The 16305-nt window shown below is 40.4% G+C and overlaps 1 protein-coding gene across 1 annotated transcript in view; it reads left to right on the top strand.

The window, feature by feature from the left end:
• Window positions 1-15090, top strand: part of LOC101985499 (phosphatidylinositol 3,4,5-trisphosphate 3-phosphatase TPTE2-like) — a gene marked incomplete at its 3' end in the record, with an annotated part of 99014 nt that extends 83924 nt beyond the window's left edge. Inside the window, exons 20-23 of the mRNA XM_013354337.1 lie at window positions 8906-8966; window positions 9901-9982; window positions 10111-10199; window positions 15029-15090. Of these exons, the coding sequence (XP_013209791.1) occupies window positions 8906-8966; window positions 9901-9982; window positions 10111-10199; window positions 15029-15090 (294 nt within the window). The remainder of the gene's footprint in view (window positions 1-8905; window positions 8967-9900; window positions 9983-10110; window positions 10200-15028) is intronic.
• Between the last annotated feature and the right edge of the window lie 1215 nt (window positions 15091-16305).

Raw genomic sequence — 16305 nt, 5'->3', positions numbered from 1 at the left:
ACACACACACACACACACACACACACATATATATATATATAAATTTTAAATCATAGTCTCATTTTCTAGTCCAAATTGACATGGAACTAATCATCTTCTCTTGCCTTCTGAGTACTGGGATTACACACTTGTCAAGATAATTGACTTTATCTCTTTTTATCAAGAGGCTTTTATCTCTCTTATTGCATCTGTTCGTGGCATACCTTTTTTGACTTTTCAAGACAGGCTTTTTCTGTGTATCTTTTGGAACCTATCCTGGAAACTCACTCTGTAAACCAGGCTGGCCTTGAATTCAAAGGAATCCACCTGTGTCTGCCTCCTGAGTTCTGGGATTAAAGGCCAGACCTGCATACTCTTTTGCTTTTGTTTTTTATTTATTTTTAATCTATTAGATTTTTTAAAAATACCAATCCAAGTTCCCACTGCCTCCTTTCCTCCTATTCCCTCCACACACCCTCCCAACCCACCCCCATCCAATCCTAAGAGAGGGTAAGGCACATTGCTTTGTGGAAGGTCCAGGGCCCTCCCTACTGTATCTAGGCTGAGCAAGGTATACATCCAAAGAGAATGGGTTCCCAAAAAGCCAGTACATGCAGTAGGGATAAATCCTGGTGCCACAGCAAGTGGCCCCTTAGTCTGCCCCATCCCTGCAACTGTCAACCACATTCAGATGGACTAGTTTGGTCCTATGCTTGTTCCTTCCCAGTCCAGCTGGAGTTTGTGAGCTCCCATTAGCTCAAATAGACTATTTCAGTGGGTGAACCCATCATGGTCCTGACCTCTTTGCTCATAGTCTCATTCTTCCCACTCTTCAACAGGACTTTGGGCGCTCAGTCCAGTGTTCCAATGTGGTTGTCCATCAGTTGCTGGACTCAGGTTCTATGGTGATGTTTAAGATATTCATCAGTCTGATTACAGGGCAAATCAATCTTAGGCCACCTCTCCTCTGTTGCTTAGGGTCTTAGCTGGAGTCAGCCTTGTGGATTCCTGGGAATTTCTCTAGAGCCAGGTTTCTGCTAACTCCATAATGGCTCCCTCAATCAAGATATCTCTCTCCTTGTTCTCATCTCTGTCCTTCTCCATCTCGACTATCCCATTCCCTCACGTTCTCCTCACTCCTCTCCTTCTCCTCTCTTCTTCTCCTCCCACCCTCTTTTCTCCTCCCATCCCCATGCTCCCAATTTTGTCAGATAATTTTGTCTGATTCTAGTCTCCAGGAGGATCTATATATGTTTTTCTCTGGGTTCATTTTATTATTTAGCTTCTAGGATCATGAACTATAAGCTCAATGTCCTTGTTTATAGCTAGTATCCACTTATGAGTGAGTACATACCATATTTATCTTTTTGGGTCTGGTTACCTCATTCAGGATAGTGTTTTCTATTTCCATCCAGTTGCATGCAAAATTCAAAATAACATTTTTTTTTAACCACTGAGTAGAACTCTAATGTGTAAATGTGCCACACCTTTATCCATTCTTCAGTTGAGGAGCACCTAGGTTGTTTCCAGGTTCTGGCTATTACAAATAATGCTGCTATGAACATAGTTGAACAAATGCTTTTGTAGTATGATAGGGCATCTCTTGGGTATATTCCCAAAAGTGGTATTGCTGTATCCTGAGGTAGGTTGATTCCCAATTTTCTGAGAAACTGTGGGTCTCTGTACCTACCTCTGTCAGTTGCTGGATGAAGCCTCTCTGATGACAATTGGGTCAGGCATCAGTCTGACAGGAGACAGCCAGTTCAGGCTACTTATCCACTATCACTAGGAGTGTACACTGGGGTCCTCACCATACACTCCTGGGAGATTCCTCTGTGCCAGGCTTCCATCCATCTCTGAAATGCCCCCCAGCAGTCTCCATCAATGCCCCCTCTACGTGATTGTTCATGTTCCCATCCCTAACTCACAAAATCTCTTCTATTTCCCCTTCCCAGGGAGATCTGGGTGTTCCCCATGAATCCTCTGGGTCTATGAATTATCCTTTATTTTACAGCTAATATCCAATTATGAGTGATTACACACCAGTTTGTCTTTCTTAGTCTGAGTTATCTCACTCAAGATGATTTTTTTTTCTAGTTCCATTCATTTGCCTTCACATTTCCTGGTGTCCTTGTTTTTAACAGCTGATTAATATTCCATTGTGTAAATGTATCATATTCTCTTTATCCACTCCTCAATTGAGGGACAACATCTAGGTTGTTTTCAGGTTCTGGCTATTACAAATAAAGCTGAGCAAATGTCCTTGTGGTATTATTGATCATTCTTTGGGTATATGCCCCACAGTGGTCTTGTGGTAGATTGTTTCCCAGTTTTCTAAGAAACCACCACACTGACTTCCAAATTCTTTGTACAAGTTTGTACTCTCTCCAACACAGAAGGAGTGTTCCCCTTGTCCCATATCCTCTTCAGTATGAGCTGTGGCTTGTATTTTTGATCTTAGCCATTCTGACAGGTATAAGATGGAATTTTCGGAGTTGTTTTGATTTGCATTTCCCTTATGACTAAGGATGTCGAACATTTCTTAAAGTGTTTCTCAGCCATTTGAGATTTTTTTTGAGAATTTTCTATTTAGATCTGTACCCCATTTTTAATTGGATCATTTGGTTTATTGGTATCTAATTTCTTGAGTTCTTTATATCTGTAGATAAATTATATCATTATTTCTCTAGATAAGTTATGTTTGCTTGGGTGGTGTTGGAGGCCGTGTGGGTCCAACACAGATAATTATTTCCCTTAACTGAACTGGTACAGAGTCACGAGGAATAATCAGACACAGCTTACATGGTCGTCATGGAAGGGCATCTCGGGGTCTTTTCTCCTGATGATCTCCTGAAGATCTCCCTCCTTTATTCTCCAAACAGCTTATATACCATCACTTAAATTGAGCAGGAAAACACATTAGGCTGTCTCCTAGGTAATCAACTAGGTGAATGCCTTTTGTCACATCCGCATTCTATCTGTAAGCTAGCTGTCACATAGGCCTGAATTAGCATCTCTATAAGACATCCTCCAAATTACCAAGAAAGAAGCACCAAACCTCCTGACCCCCAGCTTCAGCCAACACCTCTCCTCAGGAGATCTACATTTATAACAAAAGAGAAAGGAGCACTATTGTTAGGCAGAGACAACTTGTCTGCAGACACCCAGTCAGCTCATCTCAGCAGGATCTCTTTGTCCGAAGTCTCCCTGCAGAGATGCGAGTTGCAGGTCTGGATCAGGTTCCTCTCTGTGGGCAGAGTTACAGATTCCTCCTGGAGCTCTTCTCATTCTGTTCCTTCTGCTAGACCTGTTGTCAGCTAAGCTGTCCTCAGGTCCATTGTCCTTCTGCTGAGTGCATCGAATTAGTCGCTCTGGAAGCCACCTGGCTTGATTCTCGTCCTGTGAGAAAACACAGACATGTCCTTGACCCCATATTAGGATGGGATCGGGTCCTTTCCAAATTCCAGTGCAAGGATCCTTCCACCTTGCTTTAGAAAATGTGATTTTTGTACTATTATGCCACAATCTGTCTGTAGCTGATCACTCATGGACATGTGTATTTAGAAAGCTTAGCGTAAACAATGCATGATTTAAGGCATTGTGTGGCGTCTGAGGATACAACTCCCCTGTCTTTATTTTTTGGAGTTGTGTTTTCAAGGAGCTGTGTGCACGCTCCACAATTCCTTGTCCTTGAGGATTATATGGAATACCAGTCTTATGAACAATATTCCATTGAGTACAGAACCTTTGAAAAGCTTTGTTAACATATCCGGACCCATTGTCAGTCTTTATTACCTTTAGGGTTCCCATGTGTGAAAAGCATTTTAAGCAACGAGTTATTACATGCTTGGCAGCTTCCCCAGTTTGTGTTGTGGCCATTATGAATCCTGAGTAGGTATCAATTGTCACATGCACATATCTCAATTTTCCAAACTCAGTAATGTGAGTTACATCCATTTGCCATATATGGTTAGGAAGCAGTCCTGGGGATTTACCCCCAAATGAGGCACAGGTAGATGTTGTGGGCATCTTTCACATCACTTAAAAATTTGTCAAGCAGCCTCTCTGGTCAGCTTAAATTGTTTTCTTAAACGTAAGCTGTTTTGATGGTGCAAAACATGTGACTGCAGTGCAAGTTCAACCTGAAATACAGCAATTATTTTTGTTTTATTTTATTTTATTTATTTATTAAAGATTTCTGCCTCCTCCCTGCCACCGCCTCCCATTTCCCTCCCCCTTCCCCAATAAAGTTCCCCTCCATCATCAGCCCAAAGAGCAATCAAGGTTCCCTGCCCTGTGGGAAGTCCAAGGGCCACCCACCTCCATCCAGGTCTAGTAAGGTGAGCATCCAAAGTGCCTAGGCTCCCACAAAGCCAGTATGTGCAGTAGAATCAAAAACCCATTGCCATTGTTCTTGAGTTCTCAGTAGTCCTCATTGTCTGCTATGTTCAGCGAGTCCCGTTTTATCCCAGGCTTTCTCAGACCCAGGCCAGCTGGCCTTGGTGAGTTCCTGATAGAACATCCCCATTGTCTCAGTGTGTGGGTGCACCCCTCACCATCCTGAGCTCCTTGCTCGTGCTCTCTCTCCTTCTGCTCCTGATTTGGACCTTGAGATTTCTGTCCGGTGCTCCAATGTGAGTCTCTGTCTCTGTCTCCTTTCATTGCCTTATGAAGATTAATATTCAGGAGGATGCCTATATGTTTTTCTTTGGGTTCACCTTCTTATTTAGCTTCTCTAGGATCATGAATTATAGGCTCAATGTCCTTTATTTATGGCTAGAAACCAAATATGAGTGAGTACATCCCATGTTCCTCTTTTGGGGTCTGGCTTACCTCCCTTAGGATAGTGTTTTTTATTTCCATCCATTTGCATGCAAAATTCAAGAAGTCATTGTTTTTTACTGCTGAGTAGTACTCTAATATGTATATATTCTATACTTTCTTCATCCATTCTTCCATTGAAGGGCATCTAGGTTATTTCCAGGTTCTGGCTATTACAAACAATGCTGCTATGAACATAGTAGAGCATATACTTTTGTTGTATGATAAGGCATCTCTTGGGTATATTCCCAAGAGTGGTATTGCTGGGTCCAGGGGTAGGTTGATCCTGAATTTCCTGAGAAACCGCCACACTGCTTTCCAAAGTGGTTGCACAAGTTTGCATTCCCACCAGCAATGGATGAGTATACCCTTTTCTCCACATCCTCTCCAGCAAAGGCTATCATTGGTGTTTTTTATTTTAGCTATTCTGACAGGTGTAAGATGGTATCTTAAAGTTGTCTTGATTTGCATTTCCCTGATCGCTAAGGAGGTTGAGCATGACCTTAAGTGTCTTTTGGCCATTTGAAATTCTTCTGTTGAGAATTCTCTGTTCAGCTCAGTGCCCCATTTTATAATTGGGTTGATTAGCCTTTTACGGTCTAGTTTCTTGAGTTCTTTATATATTTTGGAGATCAGACCTTTGTCAGTTGCGGGGTTGGTGAAGATCTTCTCCCAGTCAGTGGGTTGCCTTTTTGTCTTAGTGACAGTGTCCTTTAGCAATTATTTTTGTAAGTTCGTCAGCTAGAGCATTACCTTCAGCTAATGGACCAGGAAGACTTTAATGTGCTCTGATACGTCCCACAAAACATGGTAACTTTCTACATTGTATGGCTTTCTGAATCTCTTGAAACAATATCTTAACTTGTTCATTACTAGTTTCTCTATATGACACAGTTTCCAAGATTTGTAATGCCTCATAAATATACTGGCTATCAGTATATAAATTAAAAGACTTATTATCAAAATTCTTAAATATCAGAGCTACAGCCCACAGTTCAACTATTTGAGCTGAAGCTGGTTCTGTCTGTACCATGTGTCCTTTGCCATTGAGAACATAAGCAGCTTTTCCATTAGATGAGCCATCAGTGAAAATCAACAAAGTGTCCTTTAAGATATTCTTTGCTATTATTTTAGGAAAAATGAATGAATGTTGTTGAGTAAAATTCTTAAGATCAGTTTTTGACACTGAATAAAGTGTAAAGGAATTCAAAAATACATCTGGAACCTAAGCATGTATGCAGCATCTTTTTCTTTTTTTTTTTTCAAGACAGTGTTTTTCTGTAGCTTTGGGACCTGTTCCACTAGCTTTTATAGACCATACTAGCCTCGAACTCACAGAGATTTGCCTGTCTCTGCCTCCTAGGTACTGGGAATAAAGGCATGTACCATCACCACCTGGCTGCATGTATCTTTTCCATGTAGAACTTGCTATTGGCTATTATTATGTTTACGTATATACTGTGTATTTGCTGCAACATATACTTCATAGGATCATGTGTTTGAACATTTGTTCTCCAGCTGATGGTGCTATTGTGGACAACTTTGGAACCTTTATTACTTGGTGCCTTACAGAAGGAAGAGGATCACTGGATCAAGATTTGGGGGCTTGATAACCTACCCACTCCTGCCTACTCTCTTTGAAGAACCACACTTAATGCCATACTTCTGTACATGGACAATAAGCCAAAACAAACAAACAAAACCCCTTTTTCCCTAAGGCTGTTTCTTGTCAGGTATTTGGTCACAACAATGAAAAAGGAACCAATACAGAAAACTGGTACCAATAAGTGGGTCACAGAGCTATAATAAACATGAGCAACCTTAACTTTTATTTGCTATGTAATTATATTCAAAATTTTATATTAGTAGAAAAGATATGACAAATGCTATTTTGTTAAAAAGGTTTCACATTTTAAAAAATCTATAAGACCCAAAGCATTAGGCCAACAACAATTATTGTGTTTTTTGTAAAAGCAATTTTGTGTGGTGGGGAAAGAAGTTAATGGAATCTCATTTGAAAACAAAACATACTTGAGTTAATCAACTCTGAAAAATAAAACCAGAACTCAAAATGTTCCACATAGGGAGTAAATAATACAAATGTTTTAATATGTATATTTGATTTTCCATAATTGGAGTTCTTCATATTTAGGTAAATGAAATAACCCAAACTCAAGGTTATTCTTTTTTCTTTTAATAAACAATTTATGTAACATGAAAAGAAATTTATTACAAGCTTTCTTTTGGTAGACATGTACTCCTAAATTAAAATAATAATATATCTGGAAGATGTAAGATAATGTAAACTTTCTATGAAATTTCTAGCCATGTGATTAAAAAGCAATTTTAATCTTTTTTTTTTTTTTTGGTCTGCATTAAATGTTCTGCTATCCTGAGGTACATTCCTTTGTATCTGGAAGACAGCCTCCAGTAAAGTCTGTTCCTATCAAAGGCCAGTCATCATCATCTTTAACTTCCTCATAGGACTGTTATCACGCCCCTTTCACATGTCAGTATGGTAGCAGAAAGACAAGCATATTTAGCAGAGGACAAATTCATGGGTCCTGTAAGGAAAGAAAATCAAGATAGCAATCTTCTTTGATATGGAAATAGCAAATGCAATAGAGAAAAATATAGTCAAAAGTCCAAATAATTTATAAAAACAGAAGCCAGATTTGTGTTCTACACCAGTGCAGCCCTGTTTGAAAACCTCTGCTCTTGGAGTAAAGGTTTGACAACTAGAGTGATTTATCAGTAAAGCCATGTCAACACAATTAGAAGTCATCAAGACTGGACTACTGCCTGAAGGGCAGCACCTATATGATAAAGATGAAACATAAAGATGGCTCATCACAACCTCTTTGAAGCTTAAATCCTACTATCTTCTTTCGTCTGTGGCCTATACTATGATAACCCCCCCCCCAAAAAAAAAACCCGCAAGACCCTCAAAATTTAGAGTGTTGTATTATGTGGCCATCTAAAACATTCAAAACAATGAAATAGTTTAACTTACTTGAAACACATAGAAGTATTTCCAAAGGCTTAGTAAAGTCCAGTTATGTGGTGTGTGATGCAAATAGAGTGGAATCTAACATTATGCCTCATTAAAATATTCAAAAAATTTTTTTTTGAGATAAGGTTTCTCTGTAACAGCCCTAGCCATGCTGGAACTAGCTATGTAAACCAGGCTGGCCTTGCGAGTGCTGGAATTAAAGGCATGAGCCACCACCGCCCAGTTACAATATTTTTAAATTAAAAGTTCCCTACAGAAACACTATGTGTAAACATGGGTAAGATAATCCCAGGTTTGTTTTGTGGAACCTTTTGAAAGAGCTAATGTCTTCAGGGTGAAGTTTTCCTTCTAGTATCTTCTGTAGAGCTGTATTTGTAGACAGATAATATTTATGTTTGGCTTTGTCACAGATGCTTTTCTCCCTCTATCTATTGTGATTGATAGTTTTGTGGTGTATGGTAGTAGTCTGGGCTGGCATCTATGTCTCTTAGAGTTTGTAGAACATTCATCCAGGCCCTTCTGGCTTTTCAAGTCTCCTTTAAAAAGTCAGGTATTGTTCTAATCGATCTGGTTTTATATGTTACTTGGTCTTTTCTCCTTACAGCTTTTAATATTCTTTCTTGTTCTGTATTCTGTACATTTAGTTATTTTATTCTCATGTATCATGGCGAATTTCTTTTATGGTCACATTGTAACCACTCTCAGAAAGGAGAGAATGAGCATGTGACTAGAATATAAAACCTCAATATTTTCTCCCAGTAACCCACTTCCCTCAATAAACTCAGCCTCCTAAAGTTCCACAACTTTCCCAAATTACACCACCAGCTCTGGGACCCATTGCTCAAACATGTGAGCTTATAAGGGGCATTCAATTCATGTTATGGAAGAAGCTAATATTAGTACCCCAGCCTTTTTTGCTTGTGGAATACATATGACATAAAATCTTTGTAGCCTCATATTCAGGGAATTTTCTAGAAGATGCCAATGAGAAGCAGGTAAAGTAATAGTAGCCATTTTTGGTTACTCCTAGGTGTTCCCTACTTACTTCTGTATGGCACTGGATATATAACGTTTGTGTCTGTCTTTCTTCAGGAGGTTGTGCGGTTCCTTGACACCAAGCATCCAGACCACTATCAAGTCTACAATCTCTGCAGTATGTATACGGCTCACTTTTCTGTTTCTGTGGATAGAGAACAGATTAGTTTTGCTGACTCCTCTCCTACGTTTTATTTATTTGTAAGTATTTAGTAGCAGAGAGTCAGAGCAAACCTTCCCATCTGGTGTTGGCTTCATGTTGTAGGAACATTAGCTCACCAAGCACAAAGCACCCTGGGAGGGAGGCAGAGCTGAGCCTAGAAGGGCGGAACAGGCAGAGCCGAGATGAACCATGCTAGAGGATGTCTGTTCTTAAGTTCAGAAAATCTTTAGTTCCTTCTAGGTTCTATGGTAAAGGTGCAAACATTAGCAAGTCTGCACTCTAACCTACATGGAATAGTTTGTTATAAAGAGAGAGCCCTGCGTAAGACAAAAACAAAAAGGCAACCCTTTGGAAATATTTGTTTTGTTTATTTTATTTTTTTTTTAGTTGTTGCAAAAAAAAAATTCCGCCTCCTCCCCGTTTCCCATTTCCCTCCCCCTCCTCGCACACATCGCCCCTCCCCCCACTCCCCTCCCCCTCTCCCCCGCCCCCTCAACCCCTTTGGAAATATTATACCTCAGTTTACCACCCTATCCCTGGTGATTTGTTCAATGCCTGTAAATTAATGACCATTTTCAGGAGCCAACATCTCCACCAGCTATATTTGTCTCTGTTCTGTGGTTTCTAACACCCACCACGATGTGCTGAGAAGGCACTGGAAAGCTAAAGTTGAAGCCGCCTTTACAACTTGAGTTTAGTGTCTGAGATGAAATATCACCAAACTTTTTTTTCTTTTTTGCAACTCTGAAAAGATTGTTTTTAGAACAAACAGAAGACGACTCTTGAAGATAGATAAGAAATTTTCTATTTGAGACTTTAAATCCATTTATAATTTTATTGTTTGCTATGTGACTAGGCATAGATGTATGACATGTATTATTTATTTTAGGCGAGAGAGCTTATGACCCTAAGCACTTCCACTACAGGGTCCGCAGAATCATGATTGATGATCACAATGTCCCCTTGCTTGAGTAAGTTTTACTCCATGTTGACTACCAGAAAAGGGCTAAACACCTTGGGTTCAGTGTTTTCAAAAAATGATTGTTTTGGCAAATTTTTAATTGAATGAAAAATCTTTTTCATTTCTTTTTGAATTCAGGGAAATGCTGTTGTTCTCGAAGGAAGTGAATGATTGGCTGGCTCAACATCCTGAAAATGTTGTGGCCATTCACTGTAAGGGAGGAAAAGGTAAAACTGCCTTTTTTTCATTTTCTGTTTTGAAAAGAAACGTGCATGAGAACTACTGTTGTTAATCATATTAATCATTAACACTAAAATACTGGCTTCAAAACAGACAGAATGTAAGAAGAAAGGGAAGGAAATAGTGGAGGGGAAGAAAGGACGAGAGGGAAGGAAAGGAGTTAAAGAAGGTTGGGAATATTTTCCCCTGCTTACTAAATCTTTGGATTATTTTACCTTTAACTTGACAATGTAAGTCTGTTAAAATACCAATGATGTTTTATCTTTAGAATAACACATTATTTAAGGCTATTTTTCTGTGTAACTGGTATATTATATATATTTATGATATGCATTATATGTTTGTAGTTATATTTACTGTGGAGTGGCTGAATGCAACTAATTAACATATGTATCACTTTATCATACTTATTTAATTGTGATTAACATGCTTTTCTCTGACGGCTGGTGACGGTGAGCATTTTTATATAACTTGATCACATGTATGTTTTCTTTTGGAAATACCCTTGAACTCTTCCTTTGTGTTGGGTTTATTATTATTGCTGTTATTTGTTTAGAAAGGTTTTTGTGTCTTACTTTGGAATTGTTTGTTTGTTTCTTTTCCTTGAGGCAAAGTTTATATAACTTTGTCCACAACCCTTGAACTACCTATGTATTCCAGGCAGGCCTCCATCTCATGATCCTCCTGTTTCCTTCCAAATACTGAGATCACAGGCATGATTCCTAACCATGTCGCTGGCTTATTTTAGAAAAGATGTACTCTTCTTTTATTTAATTTTATTAAAAAAAAGAAAACAAGCCGCCTTCTTTCATTTTCCATGCCTATCCCAGTTCCCACTCCCTCCCCCTATTCCTTCCGCCTTCCCACCCCCTCCACTCCTCAGAGAGAATAAGGCACTCTCTCTCCTTGCCATAACTAGGCTGAGCTAGGTATCCATCCAAAGATACTAAAAAAGTCAATACTAGCAGTAGGGATGTGCTGTTAAATAGCACAGTATTAAACAGTATCAAACAACCTCCTAATGATTTATTGTTTTACCCATTTTAGTGCATCTCTTAGCCATCATCAGAGAAGACTCCTTATGCTATAGATGGTGGTTAATATAGAGAATCATGGATATCACACTCTCCCTCCCTAGGGCTCAGGGATCAGTGTAGAAGAGGGAAGGGAAAGACTGTAAAAGTCAGGGGCAGTCGACAGCTCTACGGAAATAGACAAAATCCCAGAATAGAGATGGGAGGTTCTATTCTCCTTTCCCTGTCCTACCACAAACCTTCACATTTCCCCTCCCCACTCTACTTTAAACTCATGGCCTCTTTTTCATCAGTTGTTATTATATGCAGATGTGTATGTGTATATACATATGTGTTCCCAAATATAACCTGTTGAGTCCATATAATGTTGCTTGCATGTATGTGTGTTCTGCCCGGGGAGATCCTGCTCTTCTGCTCTGAGCTTTGTATATGGTTGAGTCCTTGTGGGCTTTTCCATCCAGTTTGCCATGTTCATTGGTATCCTTTGTTCAGCTCACATCTGGGCACTGATGTTGGCAAGACTTTATGGGTATAGCTTCTGATGTCACTAGGAGACATTCCCATACAAAACCCCTGTTCCTCTGGTTCTTACAATCTTCCTATCCCCTCTTCAACAGTGTGCACTGAGCCTTAGGTATGGGACTCTTTTGTCTCCACAATTCTGTATTTTGATTGGCTATACTTTTCTGTAATGACATCTTGTAAAGCAGAATTTTTATCTTATTGTTAAGTAAAATCAATTGATAAATTTTTAAAAAGATGAGCTGGGAAGAGAGCTCAGTCACTGAAACACTTTTTATGTAAACACAATGACCTGAATTTTGATCATAGAAATATATTTAAAAGCCAGCGTGCATGTAGGCAGCATGTGCTAGGCAGACAGATGTGCTCGACTTGATAATGAGCTAGCGTAGCAAATCAGTGATCTTCAGCACCTTTAAGTCGTTATCTTAAATAATAAGGCACAGAACAATAGAGGACGAGATCCTCTGTGCCCACATGCACAAGTACCCACACATCTCATACACACACACCACCCCACATACCCCCACACACTCACATATACACTGCATACACACATACTCACACAAACCACATATACTCTCTCATCCCATACACATCCTGCACACGTATACACACACATGCACTCACATACAACACACATACACACAGCATACACACACTCACACACACACCCTACACACCACACACATACATACACACACTCAAATACCACAAACATATACACACATACCACATAGACATTGCTCACACACCACATACACAGCTGTCACAAAATCAACCAAGTGCTCTCTGAACAAATTTCCTAGGACTCCAAGCCCTTCTCAAGATCCTAGTTGGTGGAGATAACTCACACAAATCAGTATAGAAAAGATGATCTCAGAGAGGTCTAAACAGTCACTTAGCCCTAAACAGTGGAGACAGTGAATATTGGCTATCAGTGAGCTGAACTCTGTAGGCTCCTCCAAAACTAAAACATTTAGCAAATTAATAACCTCCAGCCAAAGTACTTTTCCAGATAACTGGGCCCAGCATGGAGCCAGTTCATCTTCACCAAAACCCAAACTCAAACCCCTTTTTATTCACACGACAAAGCAGTCAATCAACGCTACCATTGCTGTATAGGAAAGCACTACTTAGCCACTGCTCGGATGTCCCTGGAGCGCTAGCCATTAACTCAGCTAGCCCTAGCAGCAGTCGAGCTGACACCACTTCAAATGATGCATTAAAATGAGATATTTAACTAGATACTCTCCATCCCTGAAGTAGACGGCAGTGACTCTTGAGGTCAGGTTCTTTCTCTTTGATGACTCTGCCATACTGCTACTGTTTTTGAGGATCCTGCCATTTACCATTCCACTGAAGACCCAAGGTACAGAAATTGGCACAAGGTAGCAGGTTTGTGCAAAGTCTTCCTTGAAGAGGGCAAAATTGAATATCTGACTCAAATCTTTATCTCAACTTCCAAGACAAAATGAGACATTTGTGCAAGAAAATAGTGTGTGTGTATGTGCGTGTGTGTGCGTGTGCGTGCATGTGTGTGTGCATGTGTGCGTGTGCGTGTGTGTGTGTGTGTGTGTGTGCGCGTGTGCGTGTGTATGTGTGTGTGTGTGGAAATTCTGGGCCATTAGCATCAGAGCTGGAATGACTTTGAGAGCAGTCTGGACTGCATGAGTCTGCGGGTAATTTTAATTAATTAAGAACTTTTAAATGGAAAGAATAATGGGCATTGCAAATGCTAGATGGTATTGTGGGTGTTTTGTTTCTATCGATTACAAAAGCCAGGTCTATAAGCAGTGCTTTAGTCTTGGATTTCCAACAGAGTTGATTGTCTTTACCATACAGCAATGTCAGCATTGAGACTGAAGAAAAGTCCACAGCAACCATGTAGCATGTCCACAGTATGACACTGAGTTCCGAGTGCTTCCAGAGCAGTGATTTTGGCTATTTCTAAACTAAAATATTTGGGACAAGCACATTTACTTATGCAAAATGCATTTTTGGTATTTCTGCTTTAGTGTCAGAAATTGACCTTGCGGTTTCTTCCTCAATTGTCTTTCTTCTTAAAATGTATTCTGTATTAAATATATGCTCTCTCTCTTTCTCTGTGTGTGTGTGTAAGTGTATGTGTGTGTGTACATGTGTGTGTGTATGTGTGTGTAAGTGTATGTGTGTGTACATGCGTGTGTACATGTGTGTATGTGTGTGCATGTGCGTACATGTGTGCATGTGTGTACGTGTGTGTACATGTGCGTATGTATGTGTACATGTGTGTATGTGTGTAAGTGTGTGTACATGTGTGCAAGTGTGTGTGTACATGTGTGTATGTGTGTGCAAGTGTATGTGTGTACATGTGTGTGTACATGTGTGTATGTGTGTAAGTGTGTGTACATGTGTGTATGTGTGTACATGTGTGCATGTGTGTATATGTGTGTGTGTACATGTGTGCATGTGTGTACGTGTGTGCATGTGTGTATGTGTGTACATGTGTGTATGTGTGTGTACATGTGTGTGTATGTGTGTGTATGTGTGTATGTGTGTGTGTGTCTGTGTGTATGTGTGTGTGTATGTGTGTATGTGTGTGTGTGTGTGTCTCTGTGTGTGTGTATGTGTGTGTGTGTGTCTGTGTGTATGTGTGTGTGTACATGTATGGTGCATGTGGAAGTCAGAGGATGATTTGGGGGCGTTGATTCTCCCCTGTGGTTCTGGGAATTGAACTTAGGTTGTCAGCTTGTGCAACCTTTATGCTTTAGGAATTCCTACCGTCAGTAGCCTTTAAGTTACTGCCCACTTGGGTGTGGACTCTTAAACTATTTATGCCAATGTAAAGAGTGTGTCAGGCCTCTTTTCTGGCTGCAGGATGGTGATCTGTGAATATACCCCTAAATAAATAATCCTCTATTATTCTCAATTCTGAGCTAGTGTGGGATTTCTTTTAAGTGTCCTTCTTCACCTTTATCCACTGAGCCATTTTGCTGGTCCTCGACCTTATTTTTGAGACAGGGTCTCTCACTAGCTAACTGTTTTGGCTACTCTGGCACTGGCCAACAGACCTCTGGATGCTGACTCCACCCAGTGCTGGCGTCAAGGTTGATACTAACATGACAGACAGCTTTTTACATGGCTTCTGCGATCTGCATTCCAACCCTGAGTCTTTTCTTATCAAGAATTAAGCCATCTTCCCAGGTCTATGGAATGCGTTCTTAAGTTGAGCACTACTGTGAACAATGATTCTTTAAATAGCCTTCTTTTCTTTCTAGGAAGAACAGGAACCATGGTGTGTGCCTGCCTCATTGCCAGTGAAGTCGTTTTAAAGGCAAAGGTATGAAGAGGCATCTGCTGTGCTGTGGACTGAATCTACTTACTCTGGAGCATCACTGTGTTCTGATGATTCGTTGAGCCATGGCTCATAGAAGTTAAACTGGAGAGGTGTTTTTCAGAAACATGTGGCTTTGGTGCTCCCTTGTTTATTAACTGGTAATTGACCTGTCTCTTGCACTGGGCCAGGAGTAGGCTGAGGTCAAAGAGACAATTTTGGGAAAGCACAACACTGCAGTAAACATCTCTCCTTAGGCAAAGTCCGTGTGTTGGAGATATCTGACCTCACTAGCAATGTCTGAGGAGACAAGCTGTGCTTTCCAGATACTTAAAAAGACATTTTTTCTTTTTACATTTGTGTGTGTGTGTGTGTGTATGTGTGTGTGTGTGTGTGTGTGTGCGTGCATGCGTGTTGGTTCTCTTTTTCCACTGTGTGGGTTCTGAACTTCAAACTCAAGTCATCAGTTTTGGCAGCAAGCTCCTTTACCTGCTGAACCATCTTGCTTGTCCTGTTTTCACATTTTGAAACAGAAGCCTGTCATTTGCCTTCAGGGGCTTGCTGGGAGTTTAGCACATACAAGCTCTGTTTATCTCTCCTGTAGTCTGTAGAGGAGGATCTTTGACTTATAAACATATCAACTTTCAGAATCCCACCACCCTTTCTGTTTTTATAATCGATACACAGGTTTTGAAAATGAGTGTTTTATCCTGATTTTCTGTAGTCCCTGGAGTCTGTGGGTGATGCCATGCTTGTCCTAGGACTATATCAGTTGGTTTAGTGCCTGGGGGCCAAGGGAATAGGTGAAAGGAAAAAAAAAAAGTTGTCCAGAGACAGTGTGTTTTAAATTACAAATCAATAATTAAAGAATGATAAAATCAACTTAATGGAGGGCTAGGGAGATGGTTCAGTTGGTAAAGGGTCTGTTGTACAAGCATAAGGACCTGAGTTCAGAACCCTAGCACCCACATAAAAACGTGGTAGCATGTGCCTGTCCATAAGTCCATGATGGATGGGGAGGGAACTAGAGAGAGGTGGTCACTGGAGCTCACTGGACATCTCCACTGGAGAGAGTGGGGAGATGGACCTGTGGGTGAAGACCAGAGCTGAGATTCCTAGCACCTATGTGAAAAGCCATGCACACACTGAGTATGCGTGCTCCTGTAACTTCAACACAGGAGGGTCTGCAGAAGTGCTTGCTGGCTTGCCAATCTAGTTGAA

This window comes from Microtus ochrogaster, unplaced genomic scaffold (genome assembly GCF_000317375.1).
Source record: "Microtus ochrogaster isolate Prairie Vole_2 unplaced genomic scaffold, MicOch1.0 UNK41, whole genome shotgun sequence".
In the NCBI taxonomy this organism is placed as follows: domain Eukaryota; kingdom Metazoa; phylum Chordata; class Mammalia; order Rodentia; family Cricetidae; genus Microtus; species Microtus ochrogaster.
This window is presented reverse-complemented; position numbering and strand designations above follow the sequence as displayed.